The sequence below is a fragment of the Perca fluviatilis genome, chromosome 19 (assembly GCF_010015445.1).
Source record: "Perca fluviatilis chromosome 19, GENO_Pfluv_1.0, whole genome shotgun sequence".
Lineage (NCBI taxonomy): Eukaryota > Metazoa > Chordata > Actinopteri > Perciformes > Percidae > Perca > Perca fluviatilis.
Genome location: NC_053130.1, coordinates 23671914 through 23695963, shown reverse-complemented (window position 1 = coordinate 23695963; position 24050 = coordinate 23671914). Strand labels below are relative to the sequence as shown.

Here is a 24050-nt window from a genome sequence, read left to right as displayed (position 1 = left end):
CGTTTGGTTTCTGTCGATTGGTGTTTCGAAGCTCCAGGGGCGATGTAGGGCACAGGATCTGCCAAATCCACTTCTTCCATGCGCCGACCCTCCCCTCATCTTACTGCCAAAGATGAGCTGGTTTAAAATAGGTCGTATCCTATAGGCATTTCCTTTATCCGCCTGTAAAAGAACACACTACATTTGGGTTAGTATGTGTTCAGTTATTATGAATGTAATGTCCACAAAAGGTTTTGACACCTTTACCACCTAAAATATGCACAATAAGACTAAAATTAAAGCAGCAGTAAGCCTTACACAGATACCAACTAACAATTAAAATAATTAAGTAAAAGATCAAGTCACAGCAGCATTATTGACAGTGGTGCAAAAAAAGTAAGTGAATGCAAAAAAATGATTAAACAAATGAAACAAAATGATGCTTTTAATACACTTTTGGAAGTTAAGCTTTCTATTCAAGGTTTTTCAGAAAGCTAGGCAGAGCAAAGATTGCGATCAAACATCATGCCGCTCAAAAGATCCGATCCTTTGAGATGAAATCTTTGAACTCATTTCGAGAAGAGCGGCAGTATCACTTTGAGGGGCTGTTGTGTTCCGTTATTTGCATTCGTATAAACGGAGAATTTTAGTCCCAATGAATTCACGGCTTCGCTTTCATCTCCATTTAGATGACAAGGCAACACTCTGACTTTGTTCTAGACGTTGTCTCTTTTGACCATCTCCATTGAGCCATGTAAAGCAGTGATTTGTTCATTCTAATGAAACCCCTACAGTCATGATAACCTTTCCAGCGTGTCACACCGACCCCCCTCTGGTGTTGCCTGTTCAGGCTATACTGGGATAATGGCCGTCTTCTCTGCCTAATCAGAGTCCCTGGCAGCGGGAGCACTCCATTCTCCCTCGCTACTTTCTCTCTCTCCGTACCCCGCTCCCTCCCTCTTCCTGCACCCTGCTGAGGAGGAGGTGATGGGGACACTGACACAGCTCAGCTCATCTCATCCAATTACTGCAGAAACAAAGAGAGTGCTCTTCCCAGGACCACGATATGTAGCACCCAAGAGGGAGTGGGAGTAGAGAAGGCAGATGAAGGAGTCATAGAGTGAAGAGGGAGGGAGACAGGACGGGAATATAATACAGTCGCATATTCCAGAAAAATAAATCAACATATAGAATAATTGATAATTTGGGGGTTTTCAGCAACAAGCAGTACTCGTACCCCAGGGTGTATGTCTGCAGTTGCCAGAGGATACGTGTAAAGATTGTAGAGTAGCTCAACAATGATAACAACACATACTGACTACTATATGTTGTGATTGTTTAGCAAGCAAGCAGAGAAGTCCGAACCGTAAAACGTTAGCTATTTATAAGTAATTTTGAAAATATATAGTTAGCTCAAAGTGATGGATATATGGTTATAAATATATAGATAAATAATGGATACAGTTTAAAGACTCAATTGATTCAATTGTATCAAAACATTATCGTAAAAATAATATCCACTTTTACATTATTATTGGTGTTAAATAACATCCCGTTTAAATTTGAAATGAACATGTTTGTAACATGACAGGTGTTGTCGATGAAAGGGCACTGGAGTTTATCCGACAGGGATAAACTCTAAAAATGAATTTTGATAGCTTAGATAAATCAACATCCCATCCACACGTATCTGAATCCAGACTTGGCACTGTAAAATATGACACCTACGACGCAACCAACTGGGACTGATCCCTAATCTCTGTAGCCTCGAATGTTATTGCTGTGCAGAAAGAGAAAAAAAGTTCAATATTTCCCAGAACTTTACATTATGTCAGGAGAGGAAGACTAGGAGAACAAAAAGCAGCTGCTGCTGTTTCACATTAAAGTGGCTAGACTCGGCTGAGGAGAGTAACACTTCAGCCAGGGAGGAAATGTAGCGTTCGGGCCAAAGTGTTCAATGATGTGAGCCGCGACTGAGTTACTGACAGTTTAGTCAGTTTCCCATGGAGGTCTAGACAAAGGAAACCCGATGACAAAGTGGAAAGGGAAAGAATTTGTCACCTTCTAAATGTACGTTTTGTTCATTGTGATTTTTGAATTATGAGGTTCTAATGGATTTTTATTTTCTTTTAAAGTTTTATATATGTATTATTTTCTGATCTTTAAATGCTCCTTTATTCTTGTAAATGTTTAAAGAAGAAGGGAGAAACTACACACATCTTGTCATCTGGGACATCCGCTTCATTTAGACCCAATCCTAAACTCATTATACAAACAAATACATAAGAAGAAGAAGGACACAGAAGAAGAAGGACACAGGGCGCCTGGATAGCTCCAGTGGAGCGGGCGCCCATGTGTGGAGGTTTGCTCCTCGACGCAGCGGGCCCAGGTTCGACTCTGACCTGCGGCCCATTGCTGCATGTCGTTCCCCCTCTCTCCCCTTTCATTTCTTCAGCTGTCCTGTCAATGAAGTCCTAAAAATGCCCCAAAAATAATCTTAAAAAAGAAGAAGAAGAAGGACCCAGAGATGAAAGAGTTTGCAGCTAGACCTGGCTGGACACTTAATGTGATAGCCATCCTGCCTATGTCATTGCAGTCTTATTTCTTTCCGGTTATTTAACCTACTTTGGTGTGTTGGTTAAAAGGAAGGCAGCAGACATAACTCGAGTCCATTGTTTATTTTTTACTCTACACCATAGTCCGCAAGATTTTCCTGACCAGGCGAAAGATATAAAGTCAGGGCTTATTGCGAGGCAGTACAAAAATCCCTTTGGATAGATTGATCTGAGACAAGTAAATGACTAAACCTTCTTTTAACAGGTCATGTGTGAAAAGATAGTTTAAGAGCAGAGTCAAGTTTGTGTTTCAAAGCAGAAATCTCAAGCATCCTCTTACATTCAGAGGCTACCTCTGTCTTTTTTTGACTCTACATACACACCGGGCTGCACCATCTGGATTCCTCACCGAGGCGTATTGCCATAACTAATCTCTGTTTCTGTTTCTGTTTCTCTTTGGAGAACAAGACGCCTTCTCCCTCACTGACAGCTCTCACGCGTTCTTAGAGATTATTTACGGTGCGATTCACTGGAGTGACACCCAACCCAATAATAAAGTCATTAACACTGGACAGTGAAGAAAAAGAAAAGACGTTTTTCCACTTATGAAATGTCAGTCTAATTCAGACATTGGGTATAGAATTGTTTCAAAGAATAATCTGCACACAGTAGTAGTGCTAAAATTTGTAATACAGCAAATACTTTATTGACACAATATTAGCACGTCAACAGTTTGAACAATTAACTCATCTTTTTAAGTCATTTACATATTCCATCATTTTAAAAGAATTCACTGCTTATCTTATAGCCTCTGGTTTTGGACTGTTTCAAGATGTCACCCTGGGCTCTGGGGAATTTTGATGTTTTCTTTTCTCACTATTTTCTGACATTTTATAGACAATTAAGTAGTTAGTTGCAGCCCAAAATCGATTTATACATAATAATGTGATGCACAAGCCATCTATGGCAATGTGTTTTAAACTGTGTTTTATCTTTTGTCCATCTGTTTCTGCAGGACGATGCAGGATATGGAGAACCCCCAGGTCACCTCGTGTAACAAGGGAGACCAGCACTACCGCAGCTCCCCCAGTAACCAGTCCTCCTCCAGTGATCCAGGACCTTGTGGCAGTGGCACATGGTCCCAGCAGCCTGGATACGATGGGTACGGGACCACAGCAGTGTTACTTCTGTTAAAATAGCCTAGTAGTAGTCCCTCCAGGAATATGCGGTTTTGCAGTAATGAGTGCAGCTACAATCAGTCCCAGCACTATTTCTGAAAACTTCCAATTTTGTAAAATGACAGCAATTTTTCCACATGAAATGACCAAAACGTCAGTGCACTTTTGCAGGTAGTGATCTAACAAAACAATAAAATGATGCCTGTCACAGTGTAATACCACATCCAGAGCTTAAAATTAGGGAAGATGATGGAGGATGATTAGTTTCATGTACTAGTTTTCATTTACTTTTAACATGCATTATTATAGTTTCCATTCAACCATCCCAAATCTCAAACATAAATGGTCACTTTGTAAAATAGGCAATTCAGCTTTATAGCCATAAAAAATCCAAGCCAAGTGCAGAACTTTTTTTTACAATAACATCTTCCTCCTTCTGTTCAGAAGACTTAAAAAGGATGAGCACTTAAGATATGATAGAAAGTTATTATAAAGAATTCTTTCTTGTCCTTCAGTTCTTCAACTGAAGTGCCACTTTAGCAAACTACACTGTAATTTTGGAGAAAGCCATCGAAAAGGCATCTGTTGATTAAAAAAAACAAACAACTAACAATCATAAAAATGAGAGCAGGAGGAAGAGGCTTAAGCCGACATGGACATTTTTAGCTTCTGTCAACATGAAGAAGAGAAAAAAAGTGACAATTTCTTTCTGTCATCAAAGTTTTCCTGTTCATGTGTTTTTTCCCCCCCCCCTTTACAGTCCAATATTAGATCTCTTTTCAATATTCAGTTCTTTGTCCTGCTTTGGATCATATAGTATGCAGGGCTTCAGACTGTACAGACGTGACGTCAGTCAGGCTGAGTCTTGTACATGAGTAGAATCCATCAGAGACCGATGTCTGTCTGTAAGTGGTTACAGACCATGACAAGAGGCTTAGCTGCACGCTGCTGCCTTTCTGTCAGAGGCCTCAAAGTGCACTGAACTCTCAGGGATCACTTTGTCCTGTCAGAGCTGTCAGGATGCAGAGCGGCAGACATGTTGACTAGCCGGTTTCATCTCCGGTTAGAGTCTGAGCTAAAGATCACGAGACACTGTAGCTTCTGTTCATCTGTTGTAACCTTTATTGGCTCTTTAAGGTTTAATTAAGACCTGCTTTGAAAAAAGTGCTGCTCTTTCCCCTTTGTCAAGAGCCAAGACAGTGTCTGGCATGCCCAGTCGAATAAAAGGAGGTCTCTTGTCAGCAATGTCTGGCAGCTCCTTTATTCTATTATAAGCTCAAGTGATTCGACCTTAAATGATCTCGAGCTAATTGCTGTACATTGGTGGTAAACTATTGAAGCCTTTCTCTGACTAAAATACAGAGTTCACTCTGTAGACAGAAAATAATTTCCAGCCAATTTCCCTCTTTCTTTCTCCAGGTGTCCCTCCCCTATCCTCCATGAGCGGGCAGGTGACATCCAGGGGGGTGACGGAGAGATCCACAGGGAACGGGAGCCCACCCTGGAGAGGACAAGATCTGCAGGTGAGTCCGATGTACTTTTAACCGTGATATATGCGGTCTATTCACACCTTGTATGTCTCCACCGTTAGCTTTTTTTCTTCTCGGCCCCACAGAGGCCAAATGGCACATCCCCTCCACCAAGATCCTGAACCCTCTGAAGCAAAGAGAAGGAGGCAAAGACTCGCCCAACAAGCTGTCCAGGGTAAATGTCTGACCTACTTTGATTTCAGTTTGGCAGAGGCTGCCCACATAACCATTTAATGAAAGTGTTTGAAAGTGTTTAATGAAGCCTCTGCAGTATGTGTGCTGTTTTTGTAGTAGAAATCTGTCCAAATCTGCACTGTCAGACCTGGTTTGCCCCGTATTAGTGTTTGGATCGGGGTGAGGTCAGATTGCCCTTGTTTATTTGCTTTGCAGCAACCAGCAGCTCAATTGGGTTATTCAACATCATGTCGTCCCCTCTGGCCGCTCTTTGCACTTATCACTTTCCCTTCATCAGTATGCTAACGGAAGTCTCATCTCGTCACCTGTCTCACACTTTTCTAGGACACATTTTCCTAGAAGGTTGAATATATTAAGTGCTCAAGCCTCTCATTTTCTCCTTTCTCTATATTCCTTATCTTCTTTTTTTTTGGCCCATTCACTCTCTCTCCCTCCATCTTTTCTTTCTCCTTTGATTCTGGATGCTTAGAAGTATTAGTTTATATTCTGTAATTAAGCATTACTGTAACCCCCCCCCCCTTCACTAGAGGCTTGTTTTTGAGTGCATACATTTTATTTGTTAGGCCACTGATCTACATTTTGGATACACTGGAGTCAAGTTGGCCTGACCTTTTCAGATTTTCTTTTTAGCTTGATGATGTACAACTTTGGCTTTCTGATCAGAACTGAGTAAAATAGTTGGTGAGAATAATATACTCTAATATACCCTTTTAAAGTGATTTAGGGGCTATATTATGTGGCTCTCTCACGCAAGAATATAAGAGGTCACAAACAAAGTATGAGACATTCAGCATATTGTGTTTGATTTCCTTCCTGTTACTGTCAACTAGCCCGACATTAACACGGGCCTCAAGAAAACCAGCAGTCGCCTCAGTCAGGGACACATGAACATGTGATGTAGCCTGATGGGTAAACCCATCCCCCTCTGGTGCGCCAAGCATGTTAAAGCAACCGTAAGAATTATTTGCAGCTGCTGTTTGACCTCTTCTGATTTACCGTATTTCTGTCTCCTGTAATCCTCTCGCTCTCTTTTTTTTTTTTTCTACCAGACGGGCGATAAAAACTCGAGCCACTCGAGTAGCAACACTCTCTCAAGCAATGCCTCCAGCAACAGTGACGATAAGCACTTTGGCTCTGGAGACTTGATGGATCCAGAGATGCTGGGCCTCACTTACATCAAAGGGGCGTCAACAGACAGCGGCATCGACACTAATCCCTGCGTGGCCCCTGGTGCCCGGGTGTTGCTGCAGGGCAGGGTGGGGGAGCAGGGACACCACTGGGTGTCGGAGCACCATGAGGATGGGGCGTCAGAAGAGGATCATGGGAAACTGTACCTGCCACAGGGCTACGCCTCTGCCATTATGTCTAGTCATGTGACGGAAGGAAGCATCGGGGACCTGAGCGAAATCTCATCCCATTCAAGGTACAGGATGTGTGTTTTATTTATCATGTTCCCCCTAAAAGACAGTTCTAGATGTGCAGTTTCCAATTGTTTTAGCTGCTTATATTTTTTTTATTTAGTTTGTCAGCTAAAAGTTTGCTTTGGGTCGGTCAAGACAGAGATTGGGGAGTTGTTGATTCTAAGCCACGGAGCATTGAAGATGTTCTGAAGGCCCAACACTTTACTAGGATACTTCATGTTTTTTTTTTTCCTTTTGTCACCACACTGTATGCTCCTGCTAACGTACAAATGTGATGTTCTTTCTTCTCTATGGGCAATTACTTCATTATGTTGTGGCTTAATTCTAGCGTGTTGGGTCATTTATTTGCTCTCTGAGAAAAATGATACCCTTTTCATGGTACATGACTTGGAGAACAATCCAATGCGTTCAAACATGTGGATGTATATTCACATATACCACCGCCGGCAATCTATTTAGCCCATTATCTGTTCTATTGAAGCCACACACAGACAACAACACATGCGCAAAAGGATGGTTGCTGGCTGTTAGCTGACCTTTTCACCCAACCGTGCTCCCTCACTCCTGACCCTCAGCCTGACTCACCCAGCTGTGCTGAAGCCGGTGGGTGGGGCTGCTGTTAGGCCGGAGCAACATGGGGGGTTTCATCACACCGTCATCCAAGTCCTCCTAACCAGACTGGGGCCCATCTGGGAAAGAGGAGGGGTGTCAGAGAGGGTTGGCCCTGCAGCCACTCACAGTCTGTCTCTGTGAAATAGAATGGGTATCTATTTGTTTATGCCATACAGGATTATGTTAGCACAATCTGTTGAGATCATTGACCTGTTTGGGAGGCGTCAGAGCTGTCCACTCCAGGACACCATTCAGAAATGAGTAAAGAGCCCACGCCATCACCTTGACGACTTGATGCTTCCCACCTTTTATGTAATGGTCTTTGACACCCGTGTGTCATTTGAACAAACAGTGAAGCAGCAGGAGCACATTTTGCAGGGTGTGGCCCAGATGGTCATGAATATGGAAACGGAGTGTGTAGCGCCTCCAGCTTAGGCCAACTGTAATGTCTCAGAGGTATTTTAGAGGAATGTTTTGGGTTTGCTGAAAGTTTTCCAACAAAGAACAAGACCTTTTTTCCATTTTATCTAGATCTGAGTCCAGTTGAGCGGCTAACAGAGAAATCCTAACCAGGCAGGTGACCTAAAACACAAACTGTTCAGCCTCATTTAAATGATGAGGAAAAATAGGAAACTACAGTAGATGTGCTATTATGGGGGACTTCTTAACATTGCAAAGGATGCAATGCAAGCCATGCAATTTAAAAAGGAGCGAAGCGCTTTGTGTGATGCATGGGCATGGTTCATTTTCTCATCACTGTCAAATGTGATTCATTCATCCTCAATAAATCTTACCTGAATGAGGATGTAGTATAAGGATATGGAGTTATTCTAGGAATTTTCACAAAGCTGAAACAATAATCCTAAACAAAGAAATGATGCATAGCCATGTTTGAATCAAATGGATTCTGGGATCTATTGTGATGTACTGTACCAGATAAGAACTGTTTTAGTAACTAGCTAAAATAAAGTTTTGAATATTTCCTTTGGCCATTGGATCATAAGTTCAAGGTTTAGTTCACCCAAATCACAAAATAAGAAAAAATTTCCCACTTACCTAGTGATATCTAGCCATGCAGGTACTTTGCAGTCATTTTTGTTTAAAATTTTGAGGATCAGAAATCCGCTGAAGTCAAATATCTCAAAACCTCTACAAATAAAACTGGCTAGATACCACTGGTAGTAAAGATTACTTTTTTGGGGGCTTTTCCCTTCATTATGAAGTGACAGTGGATGGACATGAAAGGGGGAGAGGGAGAGGGAGAGATTGGGGATGACACGCAGCAAAGGGCATCAGGTCGGATTCAAACCCACGCGGCTGCAGGACTCACCCAAGATGAGGTGAACGCTCTTACTGGGTGAGCTAGTGGCCGCCCAAACTTCTTTCTGATTTGAATGAACTGGCCCGTTTAATCCGGTTTGTCAGTTGATATTTGACTGAATAGTGAAAGGAAAAAGTTCAGCAGGAATATGCACATGATGAACTGGATGTGAGTCATCTTCCAGTGTAGGTCAGAGGTGAACCAGCTTTACTCTACTCCATGTGGAGGACATGACGTCTTCCTGTCTGAGCCAGCAGCAGAGCTTTCAGTACTCTGTTTAAGATGAAAATCATCCTGGTTGTTTCTCAACATCTGAGCTAGTTGCCTTTCTCATTTTTTCATTGTTGTTTGTGTATGCTTTTATGTTTTCATTCATTTTGGTCACTTTTGAGTTACATTATTCTTTTATTTTTTGCTGTTTGGTCAGTGGCTCACACCACTCTGGCAGTCCCCTGGCCCGTGGTGCCAGATACTGTATGTCCGCTGACTCCTCCAAGGTGTACACCATCCCCCAGACCAGCAGCTCAGGGCCAGGGCCAGGGCCAGGGCCAGAGCCGGGGCCAGAGCTGGGGCCGGAGCCCAGCTCAGAGGCTTGTGGACAGACACGCCCACAGTCCGATTGCAAACTTCCAGTGGGCATGAAGACGACTGATGATGATGATGCCCACAGCACTGAGGGACCTCCCAACATTTCAGAGTGTGGGTGAGTGTGTGTGTGTGTGTGTGTGTGTGTGTGAGAGAGAGAGAGAGAGAGAGAGAGAGAGAGAGAACGCAAGAGCGATTTAAGAACATCACCAAATGCGCTCACATACCAAAAAAACAAAACAAAATTAGTACAATTTGGTACAAGTTCACATTCAGTTCAACACCAGCTATCATGCAAAGCTAGATGACACCCTTTTTAATCACGCTAACTGGCCTCGTCGGGACGGTTTCTCTCTCTGTAGAGAGCTGCTTACTGTTGCACTAGAGCCAGAGCCATTCCAATACAAGTACCCCCCCCCCCCCTCATTCATTCAGTGTGCATAAACTGGCCTTGATTGAAGCCGACAGCCACAAAATAAATAAGCTCAATGAAGCCGCGGACATAATACACTTGGCACATGTCACTTGTGGTTATTGATTGGTCCTGTGAAGCTGCGTCCCCGTTGGCTGCCAGGCTGAGCCTTTACCAGATCAGCATCTCTGCTGGGAGCCAAGCAGCGATCCACACACAACAACACTCTGCTGTCACACATGCAGCCCAAGGACACACCCGCCACAGGATAGCCTCTAGAAATATCGCAAAGGAAGAGGAATGTATGCACCCGCTCAGCCAGGTTGAGCACGTATACTCCCCTCAGACTTTATATGAGCAGTGACGACTGACTGTATCTGTCTGATGATTAAATGGTTTGCTGTAGAGAACAGAGAGCCATTGATGGTGAAATTGAAACACAGCTGTGTGTGTGTGTGTGTGTGTGTGTGTGTGTGTGTGTGTGTGTGTGTGTGTGTGTGTGTGTGTGTGTGTGTGTGTGTGTGTGTGTGTGTGTGTGTGTGTGTGTGTGTGTGTGTGTGTGTGTGTGTGTGTGTGTGTGTGTGTGTTGTGGGCATATTTTGGAGGACAGAATGTGAGATTTGCCCTGGAAGAAACCCCCTGCTCTCGTTCCCAAGTAATTTCATTTAGGCTGTGAAATTTGCCACTTAAGGACTATGTGATTGATTGCATGCAGTGAAGTTGTCTCCTGCCGACTTATGAAAAAGCTCTGTAATTCAATTACCGTCCCCATTGTTTGTTTATATAATCCTACAGTTTTATTTCATCTTACATAACAGCACCTCATGATGAATGGCCTAATATTACTCACAGATATTGTTCTAACCTAATGAAGTTTCTCTTCCCACCCCCCTCCCCCCTTTTTAAAAAAAAAGTTTTCTCATTTGCTCTAACGCTGTATGTAATGCAGGATGTGTATCAATGCTCCTAACCCCGGGCTGTTTCTCTCTTGCTTCTGCTTCTTATTCCAGAGGAGCGGAGAGCTTGTTAGCGTTCCTTCTCTCAATGCTGTCTGAGCATTCAAGGTACACAGTTAGTCAGAAGTCAGCCCCCTGTGGCCCAGCCTGCTCCCCCACACACACCTCCCCAGCCCCCACCCTTTGTCCCAGACCACCGCCCCACTCGTGTCTCATGGCAGGTCTAAAGTGCTAGCCTTGCCATGTGGCACATGCTGAGAGTGGAGGACAACCAGCTGTGCATCAGTGGCTGTGACATTTCTGCTGTATCTCCTCCAGAATCCTACTGCTGTGTACTGTCCACAATACTTCCTCCTGTTTTTCTCAGTAGCTACAGTGATAGAGGGGGTGACATGCAACAAGCAACCCAATCTGCACCCAAACCAGGGATGTTGTTGCGTGTGCCCCTTTTGATTTTTAGGCTTTCTGGTGGCGTGGTAACGGCTATTGGCAGCATGACAGTGTTTTTTGTCTTTTTTTTTTCAAATTTTAGGCATTACACATTTGTATATATAATAAGAGGTAAAAATGTCCTTTTTTTCACACCCATACTCAGGACCTGCTGTGCAAGGAAACATTTATTACACATTGTAGGCATTTAACAGACGCTCCCGCACAGTAGAATAACCTTTAATTGCAAAGGTCGGGGCTTTAGCGTCGTTCCAATCTTCCCGTAATCATGGATCGATCATGTAAGAACAAATTGGACAAGAGCTAAGTAGAATACAGAGAGGGAAAAGAAGGGAGTTGTTCCCTACGGTTTTAGCACCAAACCACCAGTATACGGAGCTCAATTAATTGTACTTCTTTTTCCTGGATGCCGCCTTCAGAATAGAGCAACCAGAGATCTTGTGAATCAGTCAAAATGCATCTGGCAATCACACATGGGCATTTGCAATACCCATCTATGTATTTAGGGCTTGGTTGCCATGGTGCCAAAAGCTTAAAACAGGGCAACTCTCAGTAATGGTGTCTCTAGGTAACCATCGCAGCCAGGCTGCCCATCGTCTCGCCGTGTAGCATATCCCCTCACGGCCATCTAACATCCTGCCAACAGCACTCAGTGTGTCATGCTCACAGGCTGCTCACTTAAAGCAGAGGTCTCACAGCCATACAACTTAACCAGCCAGGTCAGTCACACCCTCCCTATGCTGTATCCCCCCCCCACCCCCTAAACACTCAGCACCCTGAAAATCATTAAAATGACAAGCACCCCACTGACAAACACAGCCACCAAAACAAAACATGTCACCTCTTGTAGGTCCTCTCCCAATTCTGTCTAACAGCTCTCATGTCCTCTGTTGTTTGTCTGAACACTCCTCTAGAGTCCGTGGTTTGCACTTGTCTGTGGATGTTTTTTCTGTCCAAAACCTTTTTTTCCCCCCTTCCTTTCTACCTCTTACAGTGCTTTGCTGCATTCTTCTTTAATCATGGGTTTGGCAGAGTGAGATGGGACAGGGTGGGATTGGTAATAAATTCCCTCCCTGGCTCCCCTCTCCAACCATGTTACCCCAAGTTCACCTGACTAGCATGGAGGCACCTGATGTTGGCATGCTAAGACCGATCCACCTGAACCCTTTGTGTAATACTGACATTCTTTTCCAAATAGCTGGACCCAAGCTGCGATGGCCCAAAGCCTCCCTTGCACAATATGGCTTTCATGACCCTTCTGATGAGCTCTGCTCTTCTGTTTCCTCTGTATGGTCTACAGGCAGCTGTACGCACAGGAGGCCGCCTGCCAGCTCCAGGCCTCTGAGCGCGATGAAAAATCACTGCGGAGACTTTCGAAAGAAGAATACCTTAAAATGATGCTGCCCAACAGCCCTCCAGGAGAAGACCGGAGTCGTAAGGTGAGGTCATCGCGGGTGATTGACTAATTGCCTCTAAATTACACAATAATTGGGGTGTTGACAAATCAAACCTGTTGAAACTGTGAAGTTATGGTAATAATAGCATGATGACATGACATTGTTAGGATCAACTCCGAACACAAAGGCTATTTTATCATGCTGACTAAGAGACATAGTACCTGCAAGGCCAGAACCAGAGCCGACAACCTCTTGTTGGGAACCAAGTAGAGCAAGATAAACATCTGCTGCCCATCAGCTGGTCCTGCTGCTGAGCACCACAGCTGATGGGGCCTTGTCTCTCCCGACACAAGACCCTTTCAGTCCCCATTGACTGGCACTGAGTGTTTGGATAATTTAATTTATAACAGTGCCTGGGTTTGCTCAGTTGGGATGTCATGGATTAAAGGCAGGGAGTTGCAGAGAGTGCATCGATGTTTGATGTTCCTCTGTCCTGCAGACTCTATATTAATTGCATCTTCAGTCTCCCATCCCCCATCCATTATCTACCAGGAAGAGACCCTGGAGACATACAAATGGGTTATTTTTGGATGCTGCTCAGTCCTAATATAAGTGCACTTCATCCCCACAGAAAGCAGGCATGTCATTTGGCACAGGCAGGTCTTGTCCCTCACACAGAACAGCTTAGTGCACTGATCAGTTTGTCTTGCTGTTGTGCACTGGGCTTACAGTATATAGAATGTAATGCTTACAAGACAACCAGGCAGCGTCAGTGCCTAAAATAAAAGCAGGTGCATCAGGCCTGCACTGTGATTTCCCTTAATTGGATTCTATTTGGTTTCCCACAGAGAAAGAAAACCATAACCAGTACAAAGGTACACACTGCTGTTTGTTTGATTCAATGAGCAGTGCAGTCCTTGCTGTAATCTCACTCTCTGGTCTGATTCAGTGTTCTAATACAATGTGTGGAAAGGCAGTCTGGGAGAGGGATGCATGAAGTGGGGCACAGAGCCAAACACTCCAACCATATACACATCTGATCCCAATAAAAACAAACTGTTATTCTCTGGGAGCAGCTTCTCTGGGACTGCATGTTTTCAATATCATCTGCTGGCCCGTAAAGGAATCAAAATACAGTCATGACAATGTTGGAAACCTTGTTGATTTATTTTAAACGTAATACTGTCTGACTTGTTTAACCACCTAAAGGTTCATTTGTGTGTCACTTCCGGTAGTCACCCGATGCCAGTGTTTGTGTTGGTGAGCAGATGCAGGGAGATTTTTCTTGCCAGCTGCGGTGTCCGCTGAGACGCCCTTCCACAGACAGGCAGGCTATTGTGTGGCTGACGTAAAGGAAAGGCCGTTCGCAAGTTGTTCTCCCACAACGTTCCTCTTTTAAACCTCCTGTGGGAAAGAAAAAAGGCATCTGAATAGGTGGTTGTCCAACACATCCTCCCAAGTGGCATGTCAAAGGGTTTCAGTGGCGTTTTTTGTTTGATGCGAGCGGTGAGGGGAAAAAAAGTCAGGGAAATCAGGAAGAATCTCGGTGGATGTGTCACTGCTGCCTCGACTGATAAGAGCGTTGCTGTTGTGCAAAATAATTCACGTTACAGCCCAAATCAGGGTGAGGGCTGTTGCCAGATGCGGTAAATTTAGACACACTGAAATAGTCAATAATCTTGCAGGTTTGATTAACACAATATTTTCTGTATAATGTGCACAGCGGGTTCAGTTAACCAGTGCCAAGATTTGTTTAGAGAGCCCGGTTTGATGCTGTAGATCTAACAAATAGATGGCTTCTAAAAAAACATAAAGCCCTACTGCAAATGGTTTCATTTGCCGTGACTCCATTTATTGGAGCTCTAAATCTGTGCTATTTCTGCTTTATATGAGAGTGCAGCAAATCCTGTTTAAAGTTGTTTTGATTAGCGAGAACCTTATGGGGTCTAATCTTGTAAAGTTGGGTGGGAAAACTTGCAATAAGAGACAACCTTGTTAAGTCAAAGCCTCTAAGATGTTCTTTGGAGGCAGTATGTATGTATGCTGCTTTGAATTCCGGTGCATATATCCGCTTTAAAGACGTACTAGATGTTTGTGAAATTGTCATGGTGGGATATGTGGGGGATCCGTCTTTGAAATGGAGATGGCTGGGTGTTGGCTTGTGGGGATCCTAGTCTGGTGTTGGCTACAGCTGGGAAGCCAAAGGCAGACATTTACCCATCTGGCCGACTGCTCCGCATACCATTTGTGGCTACTTTTGATTTCACTCCTGCAATATTTATGTAACCTAAAAGGGACAATGGTGGATTGAGTTGGCCTTTATGGTTTTGTGTGTTTAAACAGGAGATCCTCTGTCAAAATTCTGGCCACAGTCATGAAACTTGATTATCCCTGCAGTGGTATTCTGTGTAATTTGTCCCCTCAGGATGATGCTGCTTTTCAAAGCCTCACAGCTTTTGTGATTGTTCATCCTGACCCTGTGTTGCCTCTTGACCAGTGTGACCTTTGTTAATATGAGTCTATTCTGGAGAGTACACACAAAGCAGCAAACACTGTACATAAGTACATTATAGCCATTGCTTTAGTGAGCTGTGTTCATTTGGTCTTTGGTTTGTAAACAAGCAAACAATAGAACATGGGTTCTACGTTTTTTCACAAATTCCACTGTGCTTTATTTATCTGTATTGACCATCTCTGGATAATAGTTCATGCAGGAGTTTAGTTTAAAGGGGAATGTTGGTGTTTTCCAACCCTATTATCTCATGCATTTGTGTTTTAAGTGACTAATGTGAACAAAAATCTTCTGAAAGTAATCCAGTATTGAGTGAGTCAAGTCCGGCAGCCACTAACCAGGCTGCAATGTAACCCAAAGGGGCAAATGCGCACCATCAATTTCCGTCTAAGTGGTTTGTTTTTGCCAAGTGTCTGACTGCATTATGGGAAGATGTAGAAGGTGCCGTTATCCTGCCGAGCTTTTGTGTGTACACAGTAACTTTAGCTAATAGCATTAGCTTACTTCCGCTCTATTTTTCTTTTTCACTTTGTATTGTGGCACTTATCACTGGGTCTTCTCTGCCTTCTGTAGTTTCTCAAATTAAGCTCAGTGCCTATTGGCTGCCTCAGCGCAGTGACCCCTGTCACCACCTCCACAAGCCCTGTCCCCTGTTGTTCCTACTCTGTTAGACACTGTCCAGCTGTGCTCAATCAATCTGCATTTTCCCGAGAGCAAAGACTGTAATTGATTCCTGACACTGCTCCCTGATGTTCCCTCCTTACTCACCCAGCTGCCCGCTCATGTAAACCTGCTGTGCCAAGGAAAGGCAAAGCACCGGGAAGGATGCATACATCGCTGGGGGTTTGGAGGTCATTCAGCTCCATTGTTTTGCATTGTTGTGACCTATTTGTTGACAATTTGTTCTCCTTCTCCCTCTCTCAGGTGTCAGCAGTGGGCAGTTTGTCACCCAGACGCACCCTTTACCGGACGCTATCGGACGAGAGTGTGTGCAGTAACCGCAAGGGTTCGTCCTACGCCAGCTCGCACAGCTCCATGCTGGACCAAACAATGCCCAATGACATCCTATTCAGTACCACCCCACCTTACCACAGCACACTGCCTCCTCGCATGATTCACAACCAGGGAGCATCCAACCTACGGAGTAAGTACAGACAGTGAGACTCTCTTTGCCTGCTGCGAAAGAAAACACCTAGAAATGTGTACAATACCTGATTTCACCAAGAAGCCGCTTTAAAAAACAACAACTCTGCACTGCTCTTATTAAAATACCTCTTAGAGACATTTAGAACTTCTCTGCATGTTGCTCTCGGAGTATCATTCCTCTTCTCTGGCACCAGAGACAAGCCAGGATGTTGATACTTGTTTGAAGAGCCACTTGTGTCCTACCAATATCATTAGAACAACTGGTACATACTCCAGAAACACTCATCAATATAGCCAACTAATTGGAACTGGGCGAGGCGGCGTGCAGCTTGCAAGGGGCCTGTCTCTTCGTCTGCATTAAGCAGACACCTGTCACTGCTGGCTAGTATTCCCATCTCTACTGTTATCCCAGCATCTACTGAATATGTATTAGTGATCAGAGGTGTGATGTGTCCTGCCTGCGCTGCTGCAGGTCTTTGAGATTTCTGACATGAACATGCTTATTTTTTTCCATCAGGAGTCTCACAATGTCTGTCATACATTACGTTTCATTCACTCATAAGTCCCTGCCTGCCTCCCCCCTCTATCCTCCCCTGTCGCATTTCCATACCGTCCCTCACCTGTCAATGGCTGCCGTCGTTAGATAGAAAATGGCTTTTGGAAAGATGTTTCTCTCTTTGGCCTCTTCTGGCTGTCAACCTGATGGATTCCTAATTGTTCTGAAGAGTAGTTCAGAACACTGGCTCTCTCTTTCCCTTACTGAAACAGCCCAATTTGGTAAACAGTGAATCACTCAAGCTCCGAGACGCTGGGCAAATTGATAAGAGTGTCAGCATCACCTCAAACTCTCTCCATCTCTTCTCTGCTTCTCCACTCATGCTTTTCTAAATGCCTCTCTGCAGAATGGGTAGCTTGTTTATTGCATTGCCCGTCTTTCAGGGCTGACAGGGAGGGAGGGTGGGAGAGACAGAGGGGAGTGAAAGGAGATATTGATTGAAACATGAAGACATTCACTTAGACAAGTCATTTATTGCCCCTCAGTCAGCGCCTTGCGTGTGCTATGCAGAGACGGTGATTGAATGTGAGTCTATCGTGCTGTCACATAAATACAAACCTTTCTTTTGAAAGTTAAATTGTTTGCGACGTTTTGGAGGATTTGTTATTTTGGTGCATCCAGATTAAAAGTGGACTCAGGTGTAGGATAGTAATTTACTCAACATAGACTTAAGCTAAGTGGTTTCGATGTGCAGGGCTGGAGTAAGGTAAAGACCATCCCTTTTAGCAGCAACCACTAGTTTGAGTAAACCCCTTGCCTTCCCCCCCTACGCTCCTCCATTCCTCTCCCAACCCCTCTTGTGTGCTCTGATGCAAACTGATGGGCGACTCAGAGATTAGCCCTAAACTCAGGCCAGGCCTAGACACTGATCAGAGTGCCTGCCTGTCTCTGCAGATGAGTTTTGGTTCTCTGACGGTTCCTTGGCGGACAGGTCCAAGTTCAGCGACCCGGGCCTCATGCCCCTCCCAGACACTGCCACAGGCCTGGACTGGTCTCACCTGGTTGACGCAGCACGAGCCTTTGAAGGTAACCAGCCTGGCTGAAGCTGCTGGCACCTTGTGTAACCTCCCCCTCCTCCTGGCGTGTGTGTGTGTGTGTGTGTGTGTGTGTGTGTGTGTGTGTGTGTGTGTGTGTGTGTGCGTGTGTGTGTGCGTGCGTGTGTGTGCATGTGCGTATGTCTGCGTGTGTCTGCAAGTGCTAGCTCACTTGCATGTGCAGGTTTGTGTGCGCTTTGTGTTTGTGTTTCTTCTAGTGTCTCTTAAAGTGCTGTAGGAGGTGACTTGTGGGAATCCTTTTTGCTTTTTGCGCCTCTGCTCTGAGCCCCATTGTGATTTCCATCAAGCAATGTAACTTGGGGAAAGAAAGAGCTATCATTTTTCAGCGCAGACATGGTGCCAATTTTCACACCATAAAGCCAGCCAGTGGCCACTCAGCGAGAGTTCTTACAGCGATGCCGTTTACTATTAAGCTCTTGGGTTGATAGTATGGGGTAATTTCAGCTCCTCTCTTGGCCTTTTAAATCTGAATGTTCTGGAAGATGTTGGTTTTTTTCTTCTATAAATGACAATGACTGACATCTAGCTCAAAGCAACAGATTCTCTCCTTGAAAATGGAAATTTTCATTGTTCCAACCGTTTGAATGGCTGTTTTACAGTATTTGTGGTTTTTTGTGGACTCTGGAACAAGTAATTTTAGGAATCGAGTGCTCAGATAAACTTATGAGGGCTTAAAGTATGTTGACTTTCCAAACAACATAAGTGATAGGTTCCTGTCAAAACTGAAATCTGTCTTTACACTCAGTCACACTCTATTCTCAGTGAATTAGCATTGACACATCTCAGCCACTTCATGGTCCGCATCATCACTTCTGTTCATTTTTCTTTCCTGCTTTAAGTACGTTTGCGACCACTTATCATGCCAGTGTATTTACCATTTATCACGGAAACACTTACATGCCTTGAGTATTTTTTTCCACTTGAACTCTATCCGAACCTGAGACCAGCGAGCGGGCAACGTAGCATGTAACCATTCATTTTGTCATAATTAATGAATCATCGGTGGAGGTTCTTCTTTGATGCATTTCCTGCTGCATTGCCCGCAGCTTATCCTTTAACAAGAGTGGAATCAGTGGAGATGATGCAGAGTCTGACTGGCAGCAAGAAGGCAGTTGTCACGGCAGCCTGGCTGGCCCGGAAAAGCGTGTAAACTGGAAGCTTGTTGCCGAGCAGAAAGTGGCTCCAGGCTGCCATTGTGCCATATATGTTTAACCAGCTCCGTTTAGAGCCAGGGCAGAAAGAGGTAAAAGCATTTATAGCACTCACAACCTTGATCATGTGAATCCTAAGAGACTGCTCATATTCAATTTGGATTGGCTTGCAGCATCCACAAAAACACTGTGCCCTCCTAACTTTTCAAAGCTGAAGCAGATGGAATTATAAATGGCAACAAAAGGCTTTTGGTGCAACACTCTTTTTGTCAACTAATGAATATTTTTTTTTTTAATATTCCCTCACAAATACGTACAGCACAGTATGTTTAACTCACATAGATTGCCGAAAAGAATGTGTTCTCTTCAGTGTAATCTGGTTTTGTTTGATTTTCAGCCTTTGTCCAGTAAATCTGGACGGCAGGTCACGCAAAAATGACAAGCTGTTTTTCTGCGCCCATCACTGCTTTCCTAGAATTCTTTAATCTTTCTGATGCAGCCATCGCATATGAGGAAAATGTTCATTCATATGTAAATTAAAGCTTGGTCTCCCTTTTCCTGCTTCGTCTGAACAACCGACTCCAGGCTCAATCAGCTTTTGTCTTGGAGTGGATTAGCTTTCAATTGGGGGCTAAATTAATGGAAGGGTTTCCTTAATCTTTTTTATGAATATGCAGATCCTGCTATCTTTAGTCTCAGACCAAGGGCTTGAGAGAGAGAGAGTGATTTCTAAAGAAAAGTGCATTACGCTTCAAAACTGAGCAGTCCCCAGGCATAACATGCCAAGTTTGGGTTTTCCGTGGGGCTTTGAGTAAGCTTAAGGGCCTGATATGGTAAAACAAGCATGACTGGTGCCTTACAGCTCTCTGGGATCTAGCCCATGATGAGCCAAACAGCTGTCAGAGTAAGCTAAGAGGGGCGAGGGTGCCAGAGCAACACCCAGGGGAATTACTTTATCTGTGGTCGTCTAGAAATGCTCTGTTCACCACCTTGTTTCTTCTTGTCTGGCTATAGATCCCTCAGAATGGGAGGACTGCCTTTGGTGGCTTAAACCAGAACCATTCATTCATTCATTCATACAAAGCATGAATGAATCGCCCCATCCTGTTAAGAATGCATGCATGCAAGTGTGTTGTTCTGCCCTATTTTAGTTGCATGTTGATACCATGAAATGAGTTGCTGGAAACGTTTCCTGTTTTTGATATTAAGGGCAGATTATGACCTGTTACGTCACCTGTTCTGTCTCCAGACCAGCGCGTGGCGTCTTTCTGCACCATGACGGACATGCAGCGGGCGGAGGCTCTGCAGATCTCAAGAGAGCTGACCAGACGGGTGGTGGAGGCAGAGGGAGCAGCACTGGAAGCAGAGTAGGCTTTACCAACAAACACAAATAAACACACAAGCGCCAACGCTCCAGTAGCAAGTAAATAATTGACTTGTTTGCTAAAAACTCGCCCCTGAACAGTGATTGTCCAATCATAGCTTAGCAAGCATAACTAGGCACAGCAGAACTGTTGCGCTTCGGATTTTTCCACTTGAAGTGGTGTGCGTGTACCTCTGATAAGAGCAGTATTCAGTGTCTCAAGAGTCTGGAGGGTGGTGTCTTTTTTTATAACATCTCCAGAACCAAAAACTCAAGCACCAAGTGTAAGGAATGTGCTAGCATGAACTGCATGCCCAGCTACTTTACTACCGTCAACAGTTAGTGATCGTTATTTACAATGGCAAGAGGCAAGCCATTAGCTATCTTCTATATATTATTATGTGGGGTGACAGGTAATAAGGTTCTCCCAAATCAGCATTAGATAGTGTTGCGCTTGCCTAGGGTGACCAGATTTCCAAGAGCTAAAACCGGATCATCAAAAACTTTGCGCGTGACCGTAGTGCTTGTGCACGCACACGCTTTTTAATGTGAACATGTGCCAGTCCAGGTCAGACATAGATACAGACAGTAACTTAATTATTTTGATCGTAGGCTTCTCATCTAATAATAATAAGTGTTTTTTTAAGTGTTAAAATTAACAAAATTGCAGCAACAGCCTTTTTTCAGTTTAGTGTGAGATTTATGTTGAGATTTTTTCTAAAAAAGATTCTTTGAATTGTTATTTATTCCAATAACGCCAAAAGAATTAAAATTATTTATTGAAAATTTAGAGCATTAATCACTTCATTTCTTGTGACTTCCCGCGCGTCTGGCATGCCATACTCCTCTCATCCTCAACTTCTTTACTCTACTAAAAGTGAAGCGTCCTGTTTTAAAAATACATTAAAGCGCAAATGTAACCACTGAGTTGCTTGTCCAAATATGTTCCAAGAGTAAGCATCTCAGGGTTTCCTTTAGAATTTTTTTTTTTTAGCAGTGGGGGCAGATCTTAATTTCAATTTGCAAGACCAGGCTTAAATGAACTGACGACATAAGTTATACGACTTACAGTTCTCAAGGACGTACACACACCATCTCAACTGGCTAGTTATCCTCGTGTGTCCGCGCTATTCTCCAACATGCACTCTAACAATGCAGCCGCAGTGGGGGGGGGCGCCACGGTCAACTCAACATAGAGGAAACACTGCATCTAAACTATTCAAGGATTGTTAGAACAAGTAACATTTTTATTGTATCACATTGTACAAAAGTCCAAAGGCTAGATATTAGCATTAGCTAAAGCTAGCTAGCTAAAGCTGATAGAAGTCATCTTTTCAGCCAATGTGAGCATAGAAAGCATGACATGCATAGCAACAGTAACTAAAGGGGGCAGGGCTTAGATAGCTGTCCATTATTAGCTTCAGTATCATAGTGGAAGCAGTCATTGTGTTTTCTATTATGCGATAAATGAGTCTTTCTTGAGTCTTAACATCCCATCTTGTGTCCCCCCCCCACCCCCCTATAGCGGCCCTCCCTCCACACTAACTGGCAAAGTCAACCAGTTGGAGGTGATCCTCAGGCAGCTGCAGCATGACCTCAGAAAGGTGAGTTCACATATAAAACAAATTTCCCGATTTATGGTTTATCACCTTTTTTGCTCTCCTTTTTGCCACGTCAGCAAACAGTGCGTGCGTGTGTGTGCGTCACGCCGCTCAGGAGAATAGACAGTGAGTAATGGGTGCCCTGCGCTCTGTGTAATACAAGCTTGTCCACTTAATTCAATATCCTGCTTCCTTCCCTCATTGTGTCCCAGCCCAACATTTCCCCACCTCAACTAATGTTGTTAAAATGGAGAGAGGAAGTGCACTTTAATCGGAACAGAGAAAAGGCTGCTTTGCCATGTTAATGCCTCCCATTTACACAGCGCCGACGACGGACGAATGTTTGTGTAATAGCGGGGCTTTTATCAACCTCTTTTGTATCCATTTTATTTTGCCTCATGTCCCGGTGGTGATTTTGTGTGTGTGTGTGTGTGTTTGTGTGTTTGTGTGTTCAGGAGAAAGAGGATAAGGCGATGTTGCAGGAGGAGGTGCAGCACCTGAGACAGGACAACATGCGACTGCAGGAGGAGAGCCAGACGGCGGCGGCTCAGCTCAGGAAGTTCACAGAGTGGTTCTTTCACAGCATTGACAAGAAACCCTGAGAGAGAGAGAGAGAGAGAGAGAGAGAGATCCTCAGAAAGGCAGTGGGAGATGGCCTTCGCTCCTCCTGGGCACCCACTCAACTCCCACTTAAGACTCCCAGATGATCCACAGGCAAACAAACTATAGAACCAACCATTACCAGCCCCCAGAGTAATCAAGACTCTTTAAAAAGCCCCTTGTTAGGAGACGGCCGTGCAGCCCTGTGTGGAGAGACATGAAATCCTGATCTGGACCTTATTTTTGGGATCCTCCTCCGTCTGAAGTGCAGGGCTGTTTCTGACATTACCAGTTATTTATCCTGGCAAAAGAGACTCTTGGGAAAGCTTCTCATCTCCTGTGCTGGAGAGGAATTGAGAAAGGCCTGGGATCTTCTTACAGTAGTGGAATGTAAAGCTCATTTACTGTAGTCAACATATAATCTACCTACGTATGTCACGTCAGTCTACTGTACTGTATAGTCAGCTGTACTGTATCGTACTGCGCACACTGTCACACAGCTGTTTCTGTGCCGGCCTTCACGGACACAGGAAAGTAAAGAGGGGAGGAATGTACTGGACATAATGAAGTGGTACTTACTGTCTGCTTGCACCAAGAGGAATCCACATGTGGCGGTCTTGAAACATAACAGCGGGGGTGGGAATGAATGTAGCTCAACTGACCCTTTTTTTTCGGATTTCTGTTTCCCAAAGTCCCAAAAGTTTCATGGTTTTGGTGTTTCAGGCCATTTTCTTTCAATGAATTCCACTTTTTCTTTTCCTCAGTGTTGTAATGTAGGGTCACATGGCAGTAATTTTGATGTTTAAAGGTGCTTTCCCTACACACATGTTCGTCAGTAGTTTCCATTCACTGTCACGATGTCCTAGCAATAATGAAGTGGTAGTTACGAAACTGTTAAAAAATAAATAAATAAAAAAAAGAAAAAGAAGTTAGCACAAACGTGAAGGGTTCCTGTCGAGAAGCAGTTGTACTTGACATGTATTTATAAAACAGGAAGAGACTGTGCCTAAAACTCTTGGTTGTAAATGGATTTCTCTTTGCTTTTAATTCTCTTTTATAAACACATGCCTTGTCTGTGGCTCACTGATGTGTGTGTGTGTGTGTGTGTGTGTGTGTGTGTGTGTGTGTGTGTGTGTGTGTGTGTGTGTGTGTGTGTGTGTGTGTGTGTGTGTGTGTGTGTGTGTGTGTGTGTGTGTGTGTGTGTATAGAGTTCATCACAGCAAAATGTGTTCTTATGCAGTGGTTTCTAGAGCATTAGAGCAAGCGCCAGTGAACCACACTTACAATGCCAAATGTGTTTATTTCTGTACATATCTGCCACAGAAGTGTCTTGTATTTAACACTATTATTTAAGCTTATTTAACCTAAAGTTGTTTATTTTATTAAGGGTATTTGTTTTTTTTTTCTTTTTGTTTTTTTCTGCACTAAGGAGAAATAAAGCTCTGTGTATGTTGTAAAGTGTGTAGCTTGCCAGGG

General features: G+C 43.9%; 1 protein-coding gene across 8 annotated transcripts in view; it reads left to right on the top strand.

The window, feature by feature from the left end:
* LOC120548328 (signal-induced proliferation-associated 1-like protein 2) overlaps positions 1–22932 on the top strand; it is an 88880-nt gene extending 65948 nt beyond the window's left edge. For 3 of the 8 annotated variants that reach the window (XM_039784495.1, XM_039784497.1, XM_039784496.1), the window contains 12 exons: positions 3550–3696; positions 5132–5235; positions 5328–5416; positions 6486–6859; positions 9218–9493; positions 10798–10851; positions 12494–12632; positions 16027–16246; positions 17699–17830; positions 20260–20377; positions 21899–21977; positions 22430–22576. In XM_039784495.1, the coding sequence (XP_039640429.1) occupies positions 3550–3696; positions 5132–5235; positions 5328–5416; positions 6486–6859; positions 9218–9493; positions 10798–10851; positions 12494–12632; positions 16027–16246; positions 17699–17830; positions 20260–20377; positions 21899–21977; positions 22430–22576 (1879 nt within the window). Of the gene's footprint in view, positions 1–3549; positions 3697–5131; positions 5236–5327; positions 5417–6485; positions 6860–9217; positions 9494–10797; positions 10852–12493; positions 12633–16026; positions 16247–17698; positions 17831–20259; positions 20378–21898; positions 21978–22429 lie in introns of those variants that run through there. The other 5 variants (XM_039784498.1, XM_039784501.1, XM_039784499.1 and 2 more) reach the window with 5 other exon arrangements.
* The last annotated feature ends 1118 nt before the right edge of the window (positions 22933–24050 follow it).